The sequence below is a fragment of the Neopsephotus bourkii genome, unplaced genomic scaffold (genome assembly GCF_033783945.1).
Source record: "Neopsephotus bourkii isolate Nb327-2 ecotype Australia unplaced genomic scaffold, CSIRO-AGI_Nbou_v1 NB_107, whole genome shotgun sequence".
NCBI lineage: Eukaryota > Metazoa > Chordata > Aves > Psittaciformes > Psittacidae > Neopsephotus > Neopsephotus bourkii.
Genome location: NW_026900624.1, coordinates 12,768,641 through 12,787,928, shown reverse-complemented (window position 1 = coordinate 12,787,928; position 19,288 = coordinate 12,768,641). Strand labels below are relative to the sequence as shown.

Genomic DNA, 19,288 nt, shown 5'->3' with positions numbered 1-19,288 from the left:
TGACTTCCCAAAAGCCCAGATCTCAGGCGATAAGGTAGCTCTGGATGGGCATAGCTATGTTTCCCCAGGGCTGGCCACCATCTGGCACTTTAGCTTTCTCCATGGAAAAGTACAAGCAGTCCTGACCACAGGTTTTGCCCCACACTTACAGTGCTTAATATACTCTGCAGACTGAACTTCAATCAGAACCTTCTTCTCTGGGTATCTTGTGTATTCACAGAGAAAAAGGAATACTAGGCCATAAAAATGGTCCATCAGACCAGAGGACTACATTGGCTCTGTATTGTACAATGTCCTGTCTGCATTGGTGGTCAGTTGTAGGTACTGAGGGACCTTGCTGAGAAGCAAGGCAAGTACAGTGGAAATGAGTTTCCCATCTCCTGAAGACTTACAGAGCTCCTATCAAAAGTTCCAGGTTTTTCTGTGTCACAGATTACACCTCTGCTGCTATGTTTTCTAGCCAATTCTGGGCAATTAATTTACCCAGGACATTGCATCAGGAGTAGCTGATCTTCTTGCCCTTATGAGCCTCATACCAAATTTTATGTAACTGGTGCTATAGGGCAGGAAGCATATGCCTTCATTACTGGCAGGTGGGGATTAACAGCTTCTTTTAATGGCCTGAACTTGGCTGGACATGCAGGTAAGGCCCTAATTATCCAACTGGGTAATATCCACTTGGCAACTGCTGGATCCTTTTCATCCTCACGAAGGGAAGGACAGTCGGCTGCTGTCTATTACCTGATGCAGCCTGGGCATAATGCCCTTCTTGGACTCAGGAGCTCAAGAGCCATTGACTGTCTACACCAGAATTGTGTATTTGGATTTTACAGCAACTGGTAGCTTGAAGTTTCTCAGTTTAAATTTGTACATAAACAAAAATGTTTCTGCTCTTTTCTGTAAGACAGCTGCTTAGTATTTTCATGTGGTGGTGTTTACTACCCATGTTGTCATGGGTAATTAACAAACCATATTTTCTTGTGTGCACCTCATGACTTTATATCTTTCTGATGTGACTTTTTCCAAGCTGAAGTCTTAATCTATGCAGTGCCTCCTTTTATGAAAAACATTCCAGATTTCATATTATCACATCCATCTTTTGCTGAATATTTTCTTCTAAATCCATTTTTTAAATGCATGACATGTGTGAGATGTGGAAGTACCTTACAATTACACAATGGCAAAACAGTGCATTCTGGTTTGTCCTCTTTTCCCTTCTGAATGCTTCCCTACAGTCCATTTGTTACTTACCACTAACAGAATTTTGCACGAGTGACAAACAGTACTCATGTCTGAGTGGTAATAGCCCACTTACTGACACATCGTATACACGATACTATATACACTGCTGGGCTAAATTTTTTCATAGAAACAAAAATCATAGAATCATAGAATGGTTTGGGTTGGAAAGGACCTTAAGATCATTCAGTCCCAACCCACCAGCCATGGGCAGGGACGCCTCACACTAGACCATGTTGCCCAAGGCTCTGTCCAGCCTGGCCTTGAACACTGCCAGGGATGGAGCATTTACCACTTCTTTGGGCAACCTGTGCCAGTGCCTCAGTACCCTCACAGTAAAGAACTTCTTCCTTATATCTAACCTGAACTTCCCCTGTTTCAGTTTAAACCCATTACCGCTTCTCCTATTGCTCCAGTACCTGATGAAGAGTCCCTCTCCAGCATCATTACCCTTCAGGTACTGGAAGGCTGCTGTGAGGTCTCCACGCAGCTTCCCTTCTCCAGGCTGAACAGCCCCAATTTTCTCAGCTTGTCTTTCTACAGGAGGTGCTCCAGTCCCCTGATCATCCTTGTGGCCCTCCTCTGGACTTGTTCCAGCAGTTCCATGTCCTTTGTATGTTGAGGACACCAGAACTGCACACAGTGCTGCAAGTGGGGTCTCAAAAGAGCAGAGTAGAGGGACAGGATCAAACCTCATTTGACCTGCTGGTAAAACTTTTTCTTCCTCTATAGATTATTAACTACTGATTATTTTCCCACTGTGAACAGTTTATTTGCCATTTTTGCTGCACAGGCCCACCATATGACAAAAGTTTTCCACAAATCTGTTGGTCAGTTTCCACAAATACAGAAGTTGTCCAGTTCCCCTGGACAATTATGAGAAAATCGTATTTCCCACACCATTTAGAAGTCTACTGAAAAACAGGGGTCCCAACACAGCCTCCAGAAATTTTCACTGGTTTTGTTTCTGATCTTTTAACCTTTGATAAAAGTTAAAGTTTGTTCTGACCTTTTTAACCCTTTGTTTCTGATCTTTTAACCAATTAATTGAAGACAGGATTAATAATTTGATTTATTAGTAAAAACTAGTAACATTATCCAGTTTATTGTATGCCAGATTAGTTTAAGGGTCTTTTGTGAGGGGTCTTTGTTGAAAGCTCTTTGAAGATGCAAGTACACTTGTGTTACAATAAACCACTGCTCTCTGAAATCCTTTGTGTGCTCATCTTAATAAGGTCCCAGACTGCAAGCACGCACATTTTTGCTCAGCGTGAAAAGTATTTGGAAACCTTTGGATAGGCAAAGACAGGAGCAACCAGACAAGTGGGTGGTTTTTTTCAACCCTAACCCTCCTGAATTTTCAGCCTCTTTTAGTTAATGCCTTTGAGTCTCAATAGGAGATTGGGGGATATACAAAAATAATGAACAGCCTGGAACCTTTCACACCATCCTTACTCCCTGCTGTGAAGCTGAACAAAACATGCTTTGTAAAGGGCTCTCTATTAGCATAGAAATTATTCCTTCCACTGCAAGCATTCTCCTGCTTTTAAGCTAATTAGTTAGGCAGTTTAATACGTATAAACCCAGAATAAAATGAATGCTTATGTGTACATGCACTGCAATTCATAGGTAATGGATTAAGCATGCTGCTTTGCTAATTTTTTTTCACTTAATATTGTTTCCTTAAAACTGTTTCACATTTCTGATCCTCTTGATTCTTGTTTCCCTCTCTTCCTAGGCAGTATATGGTGCTACTGCCCTTTCTGATACACACAGATGCTCCTGAGAAAGTCTGTGTTCAGCTGACCCACCTAAATGAGTCTGTGACGCTGAGTGCCACACTTGAGTATCAAGGGGAAAACAGGAGCTTGATTGATGACGTGGTGTCAGAGAAGGATGTATTCACCTGCATTCCTTTCTCTGTGAGTATCTCATCCTTGTGGAATGATCCCTTGGGTTTACTGATGTGGCATATTATATCTAAACAGTCCTGAAATGAGAAATAAGACATACTTCAATCAGAAACTTCTAAGCTAAGCCAAATAAAAAAATGAATTTGACTTGGAAAATTAACTATGGTAGTCTTATGAGGAATATTTATCTACCCTTATCAGATGCTGTGTCCCACATGATATTTCTGTGCATTCAGGGCTTAGAGAATTTTTTGGGGATCCTTCATCCTAGAATCTCAACAGACAGAACATATCCCATATTTGTTTGATCTGTGTAAACCTCAGAGGAAAAATAGTGAAATGTAATGAGAACCATAGAAGCTGGGGAATGGTTAAAGATAGTGAGGTCCATGAGGTCATTTGTCTTCTTCTGGAGCTTATTCATGATTTTTTCCTGCAGGCGGCTGGTTGGTGAGTAATACAACCAACTGGCCCATCACCTAATAATGAATCTGAGTTGATTTCCATTTTGATAAATTGCAAGATGCAAGAAGATCAGATTCAATATTTCTCTAAGGAAAGTATATAAATGAAGGAAGGGAAAAAGTTTCTAGCACTGGAAGCAGAGGAAGAAGCAGCATGGAGAAAACTCCAGGAAATGGAGATCTACCATTGCAAAAATTCCTGAAAGGAAAATTATATTCTTGAGACAGAGGAGACAGGCTCTCCAAGTTCATATCAGAAAATCATGTTTTTCTTTTGCTTCTAGCACTGAGCCTTTGGTGTCTGCTTAGACAACTTCCATACCTAGCTAATACACTGTCTTTCAAAGGCTCAGTGAAATGGAGCGAATCGGTAAAGCAGTTATCCTCTTCATTTTCCTTAGCTTCCAAAATCCAATAGCACATCAGTCACGTTTCTCACCGTAACAGTGAAGGGCACAACACTGCAGTTCAAGAGCCGCAAGTCGGTGCTGGTCAAGAATTCTGAGAGCTTGGTCTTCATCCAGACAGACAAACCTATCTACAAGCCTGGACAAACAGGTATGGGGAATTGGGTTGCTGACTCTGACAGCAGAAAATCCTACAGGCTTCATTTCCTAGAGGCCCCATACTTTTATTATAGTTTTCAGACTTCTTGGGGGGAGTTAAAGCACTCAGTAAATCTTATTTCTGTCAGCTGAGATCTAGGGCATGTGGGACTTTCATCATTCCTATCCTATATATAAGGAAGAAGTTCTTTACTATGAGGGTAGTGAGGCACTGGCACAGGCTGCCCAAAGAAATGGTAAATGCACCACCCCTGGCAGTGTTCCAGGCCAGGCTGGACAGAGCCTTGGGTGACATGGTCTGGTGTGAGGTGTCCCTGCCTATGGCAGAGGGGTTGGAGCTAGATGATCTTAAGGTCCTTTCTAACCCTAACTCTTTTATGATTCCATGACTCTATGATTCTCTACCCTCCAGGCACAGCATCTCAGCCAGATCTAGGCACAGGCTCTGATTTATTCTACACTACTAGACGCACAAATCTAGGATGACTTAAAAGCATAGTCTCGCTTGGCTGCACCTGAATCGGCAAATCAGAGCAGGCACTCACAAGCGACAATTCAGGTCAGCCAAGACGTGATTATCCTTCTAAATTTATCTGCCTCTCACCATCTGTAAGAGAAGGAGCCTGAAGTAATTGCTTCCATTACTTGGACATCTCGGTTCAGCCCCTGTTGATCTATGGAATGAATCTGAGCTATAAATCATTGAAAAAGTGAGATTTCCTGGTAATCACTACAAATCTAACAGTAGAATGTCCTTCTTTTCTGTTGCACCCTTAGTTCTATTTCGGATCGTCTCTCTGGACAAAGATTTCCACCCGCTGAATGAGAAGGTAGAGCCATAATTCCTCATTGTTAGCCAGGAGGTTTAATTCCCAATTAACACTATCACTATCATCATCCAGAACCACTGAAGACAGCCTCTAAAGCATATGCTTCTTTCTTGATCACACCATCCTTGACCCATTCCATATCATATCCTGGACACACTCTACCTGTCTCTTGACTGAGAAATGTATGCTATTTTTCAAAGGAATATAGGTTTTTAAAACCAGATTTGCAAAGGAATGTATATGGCTAAGCATGTAGGCAGGGATCTCCTTATGAAAACAAATGGGTGGGACAAGTTTCCATTGAAAGTGACAGATGTGCAGTAATTTCTGCCAGTGAATGCAACCACATGCCTAGAGACAGAGCAGTATGACAAAAACTGGTTTAAAGGAACTGGTCAGGGGTGTAAATCCACCTTTTAACATATTTGGTAATCAGTTCCTCATGCAGACAAGTTCTTTGAAAATTCTAACTTCATCACATTTTCATACTGTGGTGAGACAAAAAGTTGGGGCTCTAAAATATTAAAGAAGAGATTCCCTTAACCATCAAGAGCTAATGAAAGAGAGCAAATACAGAAAAGGAAGGACACAAAGGACATTTTGGAAGGTTGTTCTACTGCCCCTAGGTCCGAATCTGGAAATGTCTTCCATCCGTGTATGACTAATGTTTCTAACACTGATTTTATTTTGTTCTTTCCCCACAGTTTCCATTTGTCTATGTTCAGGTGAGTGAGTAACTACGTGTCTATTATTCCACCGGAATGCACAGGCACAGAGGTAGTAGTCTCCAGCAGTAGCATTTTCAGGCTGAGGTGCAGGAGAAAAGACACGGGCACATGACCTTTTTCATTGTGTAACGGCAGGCTGAGTAGTCGGGTATCAGAGTAAGTTCCACCAATGGTTCTTTGACTGGGGAATGTGCCGTAGGAACAAAACAGTTAACCAGTGCAAGCCATGGTGTGAACAGAATTACACTTGCCTACAGGTCGTACCAGAATGGCTTACTCCTCTTCCCAAACAGAACTAAGACTTTGTGTCTGCCAGCTGTGGCTGTTTAACACAGAACCGTGTTAAACAAATGAGCAAAAATAAAGGAACAAAATTCTGTAAGTGGAGGTTCCCTGTCTTCCCAAGCATCAGGTTTTTGTCTGGTTTGTTTGGGAGTTTTTAACTGTTGAAATTCTGTGACAGGTAAAAGATAAAAGGAGGATGTTTCTGTGGGACACACACAGGCTATGCTCCTCTTTTCTACCCTCCTATCAGAGTGCTGTCGCTCTTCCTCTTAGCAAACTTCCACAGCAGAGCTGCAGATCTGATGGGCCACTGATGGTCTGTGACTATTTTGAGAAAGAAGAGCAAGAGAGCAATGTGATGTGGGATACAAGGTGGAGGAGAGCATCAGAACTACCTTCTGCTGAGGCTCTCTCATGTGGTTGCCAGACAGGGATTTTATGAAAGGAGCAAGAAGAACTAAATATGCACTCCTCCAGAAATCCCACATGCCTTTGCTTAACAAGCTGAATAATTTCATAATCCTTTTTTTGTCTCAGTACCGCAAAAGGCTACAATTTTAAATCATTAGGAAGGCCATCTTGTGTTTTCAGCTTCAGCCTGCAATGCATGGTGTTTGTCCATGCTGCTTAAGCTGGTTCATGTAGGGCTTTTCCTCCATCCTCACCATCATCTCTCCCTTAGTGCTCCTTCTCAGTCCAACACTGCCCTTTGACTTTTACAGATGTCTGCCAGGCACTCTTGTAGAATGGGAAACTCATCTGGCAGCACACACACCATAGTTCTCTAGGGTATTTTTCCTTCAGCCAGATCAGATCTGACAGTGCAGTTTACCACATTCTTGCACAAAATTTGGACTGGCCCAAAGGAAAGGGTGGCAGGAGTGAAGGAAGGTGACAGCTTAAAGTCAGCAGTGCTAAGGAAAGGAAAGTTTGTCAGTCCATACCCTTAATGTCACTATTTGATGGTAGTCAGCCACAAAGGTAGAAGTCAGTGTGAGCCTATTATTTCTGAGCTACTACCTTGACCCACTGCTTCTGTCATTAAAAAAGAAAATCACAAAAACCTTTCTGAGGAAAACCAAACAAACTTTCAGGCCTTGCCTATAAATACAGCCGAGCTGTAAATATTTTCTTAAATTCCTCTTCCAAGGAAGTCCAGTGGTGTCCCTCACAGTAAGCGTTGAGTTTTCAGCAGGGTTGAAATGTGGTGATAAAGAGGATTTGGTCAGGTCAGCAGAGTGGGATACATTTTACTGAACTGTGTACCTCCTGGGTTACTTCTCAGGAAGAAGGCTGCCTCTTCTGCCCCCTGACAAGTGACCTCCAATGAGGGGATGTCATTCACAACCGTTTTCCTCTAAGCCCTAAGATAAAATCTTAGTGCAGTAAATGCACGCAGTCACATACCTTGAGTCACATATCTATCTAGAGTAAATAGAATCTTGGTGACAGCCAATATACAATGAAAAGAGCAGGCAGAGAATGAAAGACTGTAAACATTAACAATTCTGCTAAGGAGCCAGGAAAAGGTGCATCAGACTTTGCAGCATCACTATGCTGATTCAGTAACTTCTACAAGAAGTTTGGAGCTGAGCTGATGAATTTGAAGCGTAGCCAAATTGGCAGAGCTCATCATGGTTCGTGGCAAGCAATATTCAGCTGTAGTAGTGATAAGACTTCAGATCCAGCATTAGGAGCAGGGAGAAACAGGAAGGTAGAGCACATATGTGGGATATACTTTTCTCTGTTCCTGTCTCCACTCCATCCCAAGTTTTGGACTCTTCCATATTTTTCAGTCCCATAAATCGATCAGATGTCTCATTCAGCAGATTATGCACTGGTTTTCAGCCAGTCTCTGTTCCAGGCATGGAAAAAAAATAAAAATGAGCAGGCTGTATAGGAAGTGAAGTAGACTGAAACTTCCTTCTTTTCTCTCTATGCTCCTTTTATTCCCTATGCTGTGCATCTCTCATCTTTTTGCCTTGCCAGCCCTTTCCCCTGGCTTCATCCTTCATAAGCATGCAGGTATACCTGAGGGGGAGACAACCCAGAACCTCCAGGGTTAAAAAGCTTTCTTCCATGCTAGTTATGCAGAACTGAGAGGTAAGCACTCACAGATCCTCACAGATTATGGGATAATTACAGCTAGGCATTTCCCAGCCAGGATATATATATACACACACTGGGCATTCCACTGCTGTCCCTGAGAGCCTCCTGTACTGTCTTGTGACCTTGAATTATCCTAACCTGCAGGATCCCCAGAGGAACCGTGTATACCAGTGGCAAGAGGTGGAGCTAGAGACTGGCCTTACACAGCTCTCCTTCCCCCTCACCTCAGACCCCAACCAAGGCTCCTACAAAATAGTTGTGCAGAAGAGCTTCTCGGCCCATGTGGAGCACTCCTTCAGGGTAGAGGAATATGGTAAGGAGACGAGATATGGGCTGCAAGCAGGACTGACAGCAATGCCTTATACTGTAACCTCTCAATTTGGGATTTCCTGGGAATGGCATGGAGAAGGGAAGGACTGAATACACAGGCAATGGTGTTCAGAGGGGCTGAACCTGTAGGTCCTGAGTATCAGAGGTGGTTGCTCTTTTTATGGCATCTCTGCAACCTGCCTGAGGTTGTATTTGCTCATAGTGCTCTTGGGAGTACAGGGTCTAATAGGCTTCCTCTGCAGGGCTTATACCACCGATTTCAGTTGACTCTGTTTTAGTAATTTTTCAGTCCAGCAGCTTGTTGCAAGCACTACTAGATGTAGAGTAAGAGATGACAGTATTTTGGTGACCCTGTTTTGCCCCTCTCATCATCTACATCAGTTCTGTTTCTCCACTTGTAGTCCTCTGTCTTTTTCCTCTTCTCCCTTGTTTCTGCAAAAGCTTGGAAAACATGTTTGGTAGAAAACTTCAGTTTGAAGAAGAGCACTCCACAAATGTTACAAGAGGATGAAAACAGACTGGCTGTAGAGGCTGAGTAAGGAGAACTGTGCTGCCTGTAGAAGTACACTGTAGAAGGGTACTCGGGCTACGCTCTGTGTTGGAGGAGACTGGTTGGCCTGTGCTTTGCACTCCTAGTCTTCCCCCAGCTGTACATGGAGCCCTAATGACCCAGTGCATTGCTCAGGACCTGCTGTTTCTGGAATACACAGGGTTCAAACAAAACAAGATTGCCACTGAAATCCATGAAGCTATCTTATTTGGCTTTACATCAGGATTGGTGGCTAGTATGAACATGGTGAATAACTTGAACACAAATGCAGTTATTATAGGCTTCAGCCTGCCATGCTGACAGGTGGGCTGTGCCTCCTCCCACAGAGATCGTTCTGAAAGTCCCCCAGAACCACAGATGCATGTTACTTTCTTAGCCTTACACTAACCTAATTGTTCTTTAATTTGTTCTTCAGTCTTATTCCCATGAATCTCCCCTGTTGCTAGTTCCCTTACAGCCTTTTGAGGAAATGTGCTCTGGGGTTGAAACATGGTGCTTGGCCTCCCATCCTAAAGGCAAATGTATGTCTAAACTGTATAACCCAGGGTTGTTTTCCAGTTCCTGGACCTGATTGTGTACCCTCCCTGCTCCTATTTCCTTGCACTGGAAAAAAATCTACCAGATTCACCACCTGGAAGCAGGCCATTGAATGCCTCAGTCAGGTCCTGGACTTGAGTAGTTGGGGGATTAGGTTTGCAGGATGCAGTGTAGGAGAAGGAATGTAATTTAATACTCAGGAGCAAAATATGTCGTTTCCTTGCCACCTTTTATATTAGGCTTTATTTCTGACTTGACCCTTTGAAAATAAAGACCTGAGAGTCTGTGTCTAGATTCATGAGTACGGTGTGGATGTGGAGGACAGCTTCACATGCTACCTATTACTGAGCCTAACAGTAACAGTTACTGTTGGGATCTCCAGAACAATAACAACCAACCAAGTGAAACAATGGTTCAAGCTGTTTCCATGTGGTAAATTACAAAGGCAGTGAATGTGCTGCAAATTACAGACACAATACACAGGACCACTGTGTCCTGAATGGGCATATGTAAGAGATCTACACACCTGTCTGAGATCACATGAGCATGTGATGCAAATAAGAGAAGGTAAGGACTACAACACTCCTTAATTCCCTTTAAATGCAAACAGTGGTGAAGGCTAAGAAAACCTAGTGAAGGGGTAGCAGGGCTGTGCTGAAGACCCCAGAAAGGTGATGGTTCACATTAAGATGATCCTGGCTCTGTGTTTGGGTTGCTTGTGTGGCTCTCCTTCACTATTCTCATATGAGACTTTCTCCCATCTAGTGCTGCCTAAGTACGAGGTCCTGGTGAAGCTGCCCAAGATGATCACTCTTAAGGACAAGGAGCTTCCAGTGTCCGTCTGTGGTCTGTGAGTCACAAGAGTCACAGTCTCTGTCACTTATCCTTCACTCCTTTATGCTGAGGTCTGAAGGACAGCTGGGGAAGGGTTTTCATGCATTTCCCAGACATCCCATGCAGCTTTGTTCCACCGTATTAATCCTGAGCCTGCTACTTAGCCTGAACAATCAAAGTGAAAGGTCTTCTCTGGGTTTCTTGAAAGATGATGCCAAACAAATCTGCAGCTCTCTCGTATCAGTTTACTGTCTTTTTCTGTCTTTGCATTTCTTCAGTTAGAGATTCTCTGCCAACCCTGAACCCTCAAATACTGAGAGATGTCAGATCAGACTCATTTAAACAGGTGGTACAAACCCAGTGTTCTCATTTTTAACTCATAAATTGTTCCTCCAGACCCCCTGGTTGGTTTTCTGCTTCTTCAGTGAACCCGCAGCAATTTGTGACTTAAGGATGCTCCTGGCTGAAGTAATATTCTACAATGTTTTCCTGTGTTGCTGCAGAGAGCTCTCACCTGGAGCAGGTTCTAATAGATAATGGAAGAATCTCAACATGGAAATTATAGAAACGTAGTCACTAGAATCATCAAAATATCACATTAGTCAGCCTTCAAAAAGAAATTCCAGGAAGTCATCCACAAAGGTGTTTCGGGAGATGTGTCTGAGTGTGACTCGGACTGATTAACACTTTGTCATTACAGGTACACTTATGGAAAACCTGTTCCTGGCTTGATCAATGTCCAAGTGTGCCGGAAATTTTCTCATTCTGCTTCAAATTGTTACGGAAAAGAAGCAGAAGCTGTGTGTGAAGAATTCACTAGGCAGGTGAGTCCCAGTATTAAAATGAAGGGGTCTTTCTTATGGTTAATGGACAGTGCTGTCTAAAGGAGGCCAAATCTGTAACTGCTGGGAAACAGTAGGACATCAGAGGTAATACTGTGGGGAAAAGTAGATGTTCTTAGAGGAAGGCATTCTTAAGAGTTGAGTCATTAAACTGGACACAAAACCCATGAAGAAAACCCCACAGCTGAAACCCTAACCCCACTGAAGCTAATGGCAAATCTCCACTTAGCACCTGCGAGGTCCCTGCTATGGATCCCCAAACTGAAAAAAGAATGTGTGAGAGAATTTTGCAACTGCAGGAGGAACTGACAGGGAGCATGAGCACAGAGGATAAGGAGAAAGCGAGAAGGTGGTATTGTATATGGGTCAAATACAGGAGAAAGGAGAAACACAAAGAACTAAGGTAGGAGGGGGTTAACAAGGAAACCAGTGCATTCCTTGTAGAACTGAGTGTCAAGTACTTCAGGGACTACAGGAAATGTGTGGATGAAACACTAGGAAACAGGCTGTAAGCAAGTTCTGATCTTGGAGACAACCCTAGAACATAAGGCTGGGATTTCCTGAACAGAAGTTAAGCATGTTAAGTTTGGAGTATCAGTTCCTGTCCCACAAGGCACCAGATTTGTTCAAAGAATTCCAATTTTCTCTCCAATCCCCTGTTTAGTCAGATGCTCGTGGGTGTACTTCTGGTGTAGTAAAAACCAAGATATTTCAACTCCAACGCCGGGGATATGAGATGAGCATTGAGGTACAAGGCAAGATCACAGAAGATGGCACAGGTATGTATTACATAGGGATGGCAAAGTGACAGCAGACCATAAGAGGGGGGGACCTGGCAAAGATAAGGAAGGTGGAGTAAACTGCCTATAAATGCTGCTATTCATAATAATCACTCTTTACTGTGCTCTGTCTCAGGAATAGAGATGACTGGAACAGGCTCCTGTGGAATCACATCCATCATGAGCAAAATCAGCTTTGACCTTCTGGACTCTCAGTACAGACCAGGGATCCCAATCTTTGGGAGGGTAGGGAACTTAACATAACCCTGGACAATGAGTGGCAAAGCAAACTCACAAATGCACAATCACCTTAGATGGAATAGCAGTGTGTGCAGATGACATGATCCACCTTGCAGAGGAACTACTGAGAGTTTGGGCACTCTTAGCAGACACATGGCCTTGAGCCTTCTGGCAGTAAGCCTAGTAAAGACTAGAAGGGCCATTGTTCTAACACATGAGAATAACATCAGAAAAGGGCAAACATGGGCTATTCCACAAGGGAACATAATCCAGGTGAAAAGGGTGACCACAACACAGGTAGACGTAGTGAACTCATCAACAATGGCACAGTCCCACAGCTCCCAAGCAGACTAAACAGAGTTGAGGAGGTGTGAGTAAGAGGTTCCACCAACAGTCCAGTGACAACCAGACAATGTGAGGTGATGAGTCAGGGTTGGGCTCAATCAAGGAAGTCCAGTAAACCAGATGTGAACAACAGGAGAAAGAGCTGGGTGTAGGTCTACCTCCAGTGTAGCTTTAGTGAAGGACTGGGGCAAGGCACATGCCTGAATTTGAAGTTCCTGAACCAAAAGATGATATGTGGTGGAGGTCCCAAATGAGGTTGGCCAGCAGAACTAAAAACTACTGAGGAACTTAGGGCCCAGACATATAAATACCTTGGACCAATAAAGTTGTTTTACTGAGAATTTTCTCAGTTACTGCCTCAGACAACACAGCGCTCACCTCAAACATGTCCACATTCATGTCTTCTGTTCTTCTCTGCAAAGAAACATCCTGCCTGGCAAGGAAGAAAAGAAGGAAGACGCAGAGGCTTTAGGACTTGGGAATTGTTTGCTGGTTTTAGTCTAAAACCTGAAGTATGTTTTTGCTGTTAGGTGAAGCTGGTAGACGGCACTGATGCTCCAATTGCCAACGAAACCATCATGATTTCTGTGGATGGAGACAGGTACAAAGGGAATTACACTACAGATGAGCAGGGACAGTCCTGGTTTTCCATAGACACTACCACCTTCACACAAGCCTCCCTGGAAATCCGAGTGAGTGGCAGAGACAGGGCAGAGGGACTGGGGTAAGACTATGCATTTCTGATCAGCTGGGGAAATACCTACTCATGGGTTTCTCTCCTTCTGCTAATTGGAAAATATATCAAGTTTCTTCACATGTCACCTCTCTTCTCTCTGTCTCCTGTGCATGTTTCTACCTTTGTCTTAGAATGGGAAATATAGAACATACCCAGAGTTTTCCTGTGGATTTTCATGTGACTTGTTACATGGTTTTCGTCAGATAGAAACATTTGTTCTTCTTTATCAGGCTGATCATAAACCTGAGCTGAACTGCTATGACAGCGACTGGATCACACCTTCATACGAGCATGCCATGCGTAGAATAAGTCGGTTTTACTCCCCCAGCAAGAGTTTCCTCAAAATTGAGCCAAAGCCTGAGACATTAGGTTGTGGCTCCCCCACGGAGATACAGGTGCATTATATCTTCACACCAGAGGCCATAGGAGAGCAGAAGAAAATTACTATTTACTATTTGGTAAGAATTATTTGTGCTTACTTTGACCTATGGCTACAGAGAGCATAGCAACACATGCAGCTATCAGCACTGCGATATGGTCAGTCCTTAGCCAGTGATGATAGGGAGAGTCTGAAACAGAAAGTGTGACCTGTGGCAGGGGGGTTTAAACACATTTCCATGTTTCTCATGTTGTCTTCAGTGTACAGATATGGTTAGGGTGTACAGGTTTTATTAAGAACATAAGAGAGAGATAATATTGGTGGAGAGAGCACAGTCTTGGGTACAACCATCCAAGGCTCATTTCATAATACTTCATTTCCGTTTTTCCCAACTCCAAATTCTGGTCCATATATGGTCATAGCTCAGAAACCAGCAGCCTACAACAAAGAAGAACAAAGATGAGGAGGAGGAAGGCTGTCTCATATTCAGTTTTGTCCCTTGGTAGTCATCTGACTACTGAAACTAAAGCAACACCTCTAACTACCGTAACAGAAAAGCCCAATAAGCTTAGAGCTTAGGCTGTATGTCAGACAATGATGGAAAGTTTGGAATACCATGGTAATTGGAACAGGCTAGAATGTGCTGTCACTGAGAATTGTGAATTGGTTCATTTTGAGGGGCAGAAAAGAGACATTAATTCATCCGTGACCAATGATCTGTCAGTTCACTTGGGAGAACAGGAAGAACCATGTGAATATTCAAACAGAACTTCTTTTCCTCCTAAGTTTGTTTTTGTGGTTATCCCCTTCAATGACTCTAGCGGAAGAGATGAGAGCAGCCTTGGAGAGCTAGAAGAAATCAGTGGAACAGACCCTCCTGTTCTGGTGGATTGTACAGAGCATCAGGGACGGTGCTCAGGCTGACATTACAAAACAAGAGAATAGAACGTGTGTTAAAGATGTCCATATGCTTATTTTCAAGACTGCTAACAATAAATTGAAGCACAAGGTTCCTGTTTATCCCTATAACCTGGGAAAGCTGGTTTTAAGAATATATTTATAAGGCATGCAACAAAATAGTGAGGGGACTTATGTTCTCATAGGTGTGGACACCACATCTTGAAATTAAAATATGGTTCTATGGAATAGATATCCTATGTGGAAAGTAATTGTAAAGCGAGGTCTGACCAATGGGGTAACACTGGTCCTCCTAGGAGTGAGTATTTTTGCCTCCAAAAACAAAGTAAATTCCAGTCTGGCACTTGCTTAGTATTTTCTTGGTTTTGTTCACAGTTAGCAGCACTATTCATATTCACACTCTACAGTTAACCTAGTGAATGTTCATTTTTCTTCCCTTCAACACCAGTAGCAAAATTACAGAAAGGCTTCTCTGTCACACAGGTGATGGCCAAGGGAGGCATTATATTAGCAGATACCTATGATCTGGCTGTGAATCCTGGAAACGGTGAGCAGAACTTTGCATTTTAGCATCTTTGATGAGAATTTTGGGGATTGTATAAAGTATTTTATGTTTTAATTGAAATGCATTCTCAGAGTTAAAACTTTAAGTGGCTTGGGTTAAGTTTGTTTTCTCTGAGTTCTGTAAGGTCCTATGTTTTTGAAAAGAAAATTTTAGAAAATTCAACAAAAAATCTGCATAACATTTTGATTATTTTTCAAATATTTTTTTAAATATTTGGTATTTTTTTTTAAGTTTCAAACCAACTTTACCCTATTCAGACTGTGGATACTTACCAGTGTTGTGAGACTCATATGTACAGTGAGCAGAAGAGCATGTTTCTTTTTCTTTCTCTCCAACCCTTCTTTTTTTTGGTCTTGTTTCACCCTCGTAAGCATGCAAATACACACATCTCTATATTCTAACCAGTACATTTAATTTTATTCAAATAAATGCCCAAGAGTTACACATTTCAGTAACTGAGACTGGCTATGGTGCATCTTGTCTTTTGATGAATGAGACCTGATGGATATTTCAGAAGTGTATGAGAAGGTGCATAAACAGTGGGTATAAACAATATATAGAAGTAAAAGATCTTGGGTGTTACATGTTCATAGGTAGTTCTGCATCCTCACTAGTAGCAGTGACTAAGCTAACACTCTGGCGAATAACAAGAGATGTTCTATCACCTTGTTCAGATTGCTCAGGCACAGCTAAAACAGAGGGGCATGTTCCATGTGGTTCAAGTGACAGTTTGGTGTTCCAGCTAAATGCTTGCTTACCAGTAACTTCAAAAGGTTTTAGCCACTCTGCAACCTTGACTGATGCTGCTTATTACAGCAGTCCCTTATTTCTGTGGGTTTTGTAGATGACAGAAGATCTTGGAGTCTGAGAAAAAGAAAGGGGCTGGGAACATCAAGAAATTATTTCAGATGTTAACTTAGGGGAATCTAGAAGGCATGTTGAGACCCATCAGACTGATTTCGTTTGGCTATTACATGATCACCATCTGAATGCAGGTGTCTTCAGCAACAGCCATAGACTTTAGTCATGTATCAGTCAGTAATCTTGCCCCTGTTATTTAAAAATGTTCAGCATGAGTGAACTTGACTTATCTGAGGAGGGCAAATGTGCATACTAAAACTTCTTGTACATTACTTTAGCCGTTTTTCTCTGTTAGGTTATGGGACATTTCAGTTGACCTTCCCTGTTGAGGCAGCAATTGCTCCCCTGGCACGGATGCTTGTGTACACCACTTCACCCAGTGGGGAAGTCATTGCCAGTTCATCAGATTTCCAGGTCGAAAGTTGCCTCCCCAATAAAGTAAGTATAAGCCAGGGTTCATGCAACCATGTATGTCTTGTGGCCAGTAGTTCAGTCCTGAGTTCCATGGAGGCAGAATTCACAGCCAGTTCATGAAACGGTCTGACCAGATGTTGACTGAGGATTAGGGATAGAAACTCCAGAATAGGTTACTAAGCCATAACTATAAAAAGTGGAGCAAGAATAAGAAGGAATCACTGGCCATTATTAATTATATTCATCAAAGCTGACTATATATTGGAATGTCAAGGCACTAGCAGAGCTCAGTTTACAAGGCTGGATGCTTCAGTATAATAGCGTCTAACAGCATCTGGAAATGTGTCTGCTTTAACTTCCTTTTGGAATTTCAGGTCAGATTGAGTTTTGTACCCAAGGAAGGTCTTCCTGCCTCTAACACACGCCTGCAACTCCGTACTTCGCCGAGGTCCCTGTGCGCACTCCGTGCTGTGGACAAGAGTGTTCTCCTTATGAAGCCTGAAGATGAGCTTTCTCCCACCTCTGTAAGTCTTAGATATTTCTGGTAATGAGCAAGTACAAGAACCAAAAAAGTACCTATTGACACCGTTATAGACATGGGGCCATGTATGTTTATAGCTCCATTTACTACACTTCTTTTTATAAGCTGGCCTTTATCAGTGGAGTGCTAGGCAGTGTCTGTGTACCTGTAAGTTCTGACCTGCAACATTTTTCCCTGATTCTTTGTGTTTCCCCAGGTGTATGACCTTCTCCCAGTGAAGGAAATCCATGGTTATAGCTTCAAGGACTACTACCTGGAAGAAGACAACATAAATCCTTGTGTGTCACTTGACAACATATTATTAAATGGATTTGTCTACATACCCATTTCTCCTGACGGTGAAGGTGATGCCTATGACATTCTCAAAGTAAGTGTCAGACTTTCATATTTCTTTGGTTTTCCTTTTTGGAATTCAGTCTCCTCACCTGCCCTGAAAGGCTTTTTAATGAACTTTGCTGTGAGCTTGTTAACTTATGTATGCAAGACAATAAACAGGCCCAGGCTCTGCACCTATGTAGCCCACTGCTGGTACCTGAGTGCTTCTCTGAACCATTAAAACTTTTAAAGGTCTCCTCATTGCTATTAGAGATACCTACAAATTGACCCAAGTAAGGAAACAGTCCTGAAAGTGACATCTGGTACCATAATATTAGAAACTCTTCCTCAGTCATGAATATTCTCTATCTGGTGTAGATAGGTCTTTAATAAAGTGACAGCTACTTTGATAACCCACAAACTGACCTGTATCCATCTAAAGAGTCCTGTACAAAAATTTTTGGGTACCCTCAATCTGGTGCTTTTCACACATCATTTTTACCCTGTCAGATGTCCCCATGGTAGACTTGTGGTCTCAGCTTTCCATCTGATCATGCCAGGATTTAGTCTTAGGATGAGTGTAACATGATAAAGCTTCAACATCTGGGTTGAACCAGTCTATCCGGCATTTATATACAAGACTTTGTTATTCTGACTGATACCAGACTTAGGTATGTCTATTCTTGACATACTAGATAATAGTTTATTTTCAAACGTGCTTGCATATTTTTTGTTCTTCTTTCTCTTTGTTTACTAGGAATTGGGCTTAAAAGTCTTCACTAGCAGCAAGATCCATAAGCCTGAAATCTGCCAGCATTACCCAGGACACATGATGGAAAGGAGTTACAGTGGTTCTAGTACCTTCTTCATTTTACCCCCCCACACAACTACCTAAAATTTATGACTCCTATTTCTTTGAATATTAATTACACCAGGCAGATCAGATTACATTCAGATATGTTGACCTAATTCAGAATCACTCTTTCCGGACTCTGTCCTGAAACATGAAACTGATTCACCTCTGCCTCCTTATCCACAGCTAGACAGCTGGTACCTGGCTGGCACTACGTGTGCTTGGTGACTGCAATGCCAGCCCCTGCAGCAGAAATCCTGTAGGCACTGAAGCAGTCTGCCAACACCAAGTAGTGGCTTTTTTTCCCAGATGCGAGTCCAGCTATGGAAACCTTAAGAAAGGAGTCTCTATTTCTAGGTAGTCACATTCCAGCAATAACTAAAAGAACTACTAGGGCAAAAGTGGGCCAAGACAAATAAGAAGGTGGTACAGTTCTGTGGGCAGAGGCTGAGAAATTTGGCTCTGTTCCCCGCTATCCATTCACATGACTAAGAGTCTGGGTAGGTCATGTCACTTCTCTGCAACTTCAATCATTGTGAAGATAGAATAATATTACCTTTTTTATCTGAATAGTTCTGAGATGAGAAAGGCCACATAAAACACTTGCCTATGCCACTTCCAGTCACTGGCTTTCCTGGTACAGTGTCCCAGCTCCTATTAAAAATTTGTAGCTTTTTGTCTGGTGATAGCTTCTAGCCTTCTATTTATAACAGATCAGATCTTTGGTTTGAAATGCAGGATTTGTCTTCAAAGCATGGCCTGAGACAGCTGGCTGCTTTGAGAAGATGTAAAAGTCTTCTAAGGCTGAAGGAAAGCCTTTCATAAGGCACAACACTATGCAATGCTGGCAAAGCATCATGGTTCCTTTGCTAATGGCCAGAGGTGCAAAGACCCGTATTAATCTCAAAAGAAGCTTAAACAGAGGAGGGGAAGACTAAGTGTGACTTCTGTGTCTAGCCATGTATATCAATCTATTCTTCAACCAAATTTAATAAACTATATGCAACTGCAATATCTGGAGTCAGTAAGTTCCACATTTGACCCTATATTGCCATAGAAATGTACCCTCAATAATGTCATTATATATGGCTCTTTTGCCACTGCTGGGTTTGCTG

At 42.5% G+C, this 19,288-nt stretch overlaps 1 protein-coding gene across 2 annotated transcripts in view; it reads left to right on the top strand.

Moving 5' to 3' along the window:
- LOC133216442 (alpha-2-macroglobulin-like) overlaps positions 1-19,288 on the top strand; it is a 41,215-nt gene that overhangs the window by 3,061 nt on the left and 18,866 nt on the right. Inside the window, exons 2-17 of one of the 2 annotated variants that reach the window (XM_061361143.1) lie at positions 2,978-3,161; positions 4,018-4,174; positions 4,960-5,012; positions 5,717-5,737; positions 8,279-8,447; positions 10,317-10,401; positions 11,086-11,209; positions 11,892-12,006; positions 12,143-12,252; positions 13,122-13,283; positions 13,558-13,785; positions 15,108-15,171; positions 16,346-16,488; positions 16,839-16,988; positions 17,202-17,372; positions 18,078-18,162. In XM_061361143.1, the coding sequence (XP_061217127.1) occupies positions 2,978-3,161; positions 4,018-4,174; positions 4,960-5,012; positions 5,717-5,737; positions 8,279-8,447; positions 10,317-10,401; positions 11,086-11,209; positions 11,892-12,006; positions 12,143-12,252; positions 13,122-13,283; positions 13,558-13,785; positions 15,108-15,171; positions 16,346-16,488; positions 16,839-16,988; positions 17,202-17,372; positions 18,078-18,162 (2,021 nt within the window). Of the gene's footprint in view, positions 1-2,977; positions 3,162-4,017; positions 4,175-4,959; positions 5,013-5,716; positions 5,738-8,278; positions 8,448-10,316; positions 10,402-11,085; positions 11,210-11,891; positions 12,007-12,142; positions 12,253-13,121; positions 13,284-13,557; positions 13,786-15,107; positions 15,172-16,345; positions 16,489-16,838; positions 16,989-17,201; positions 17,373-18,077; positions 18,169-19,288 lie in introns of both variants that reach the window. The other variant, XM_061361132.1, reaches the window with a different exon arrangement.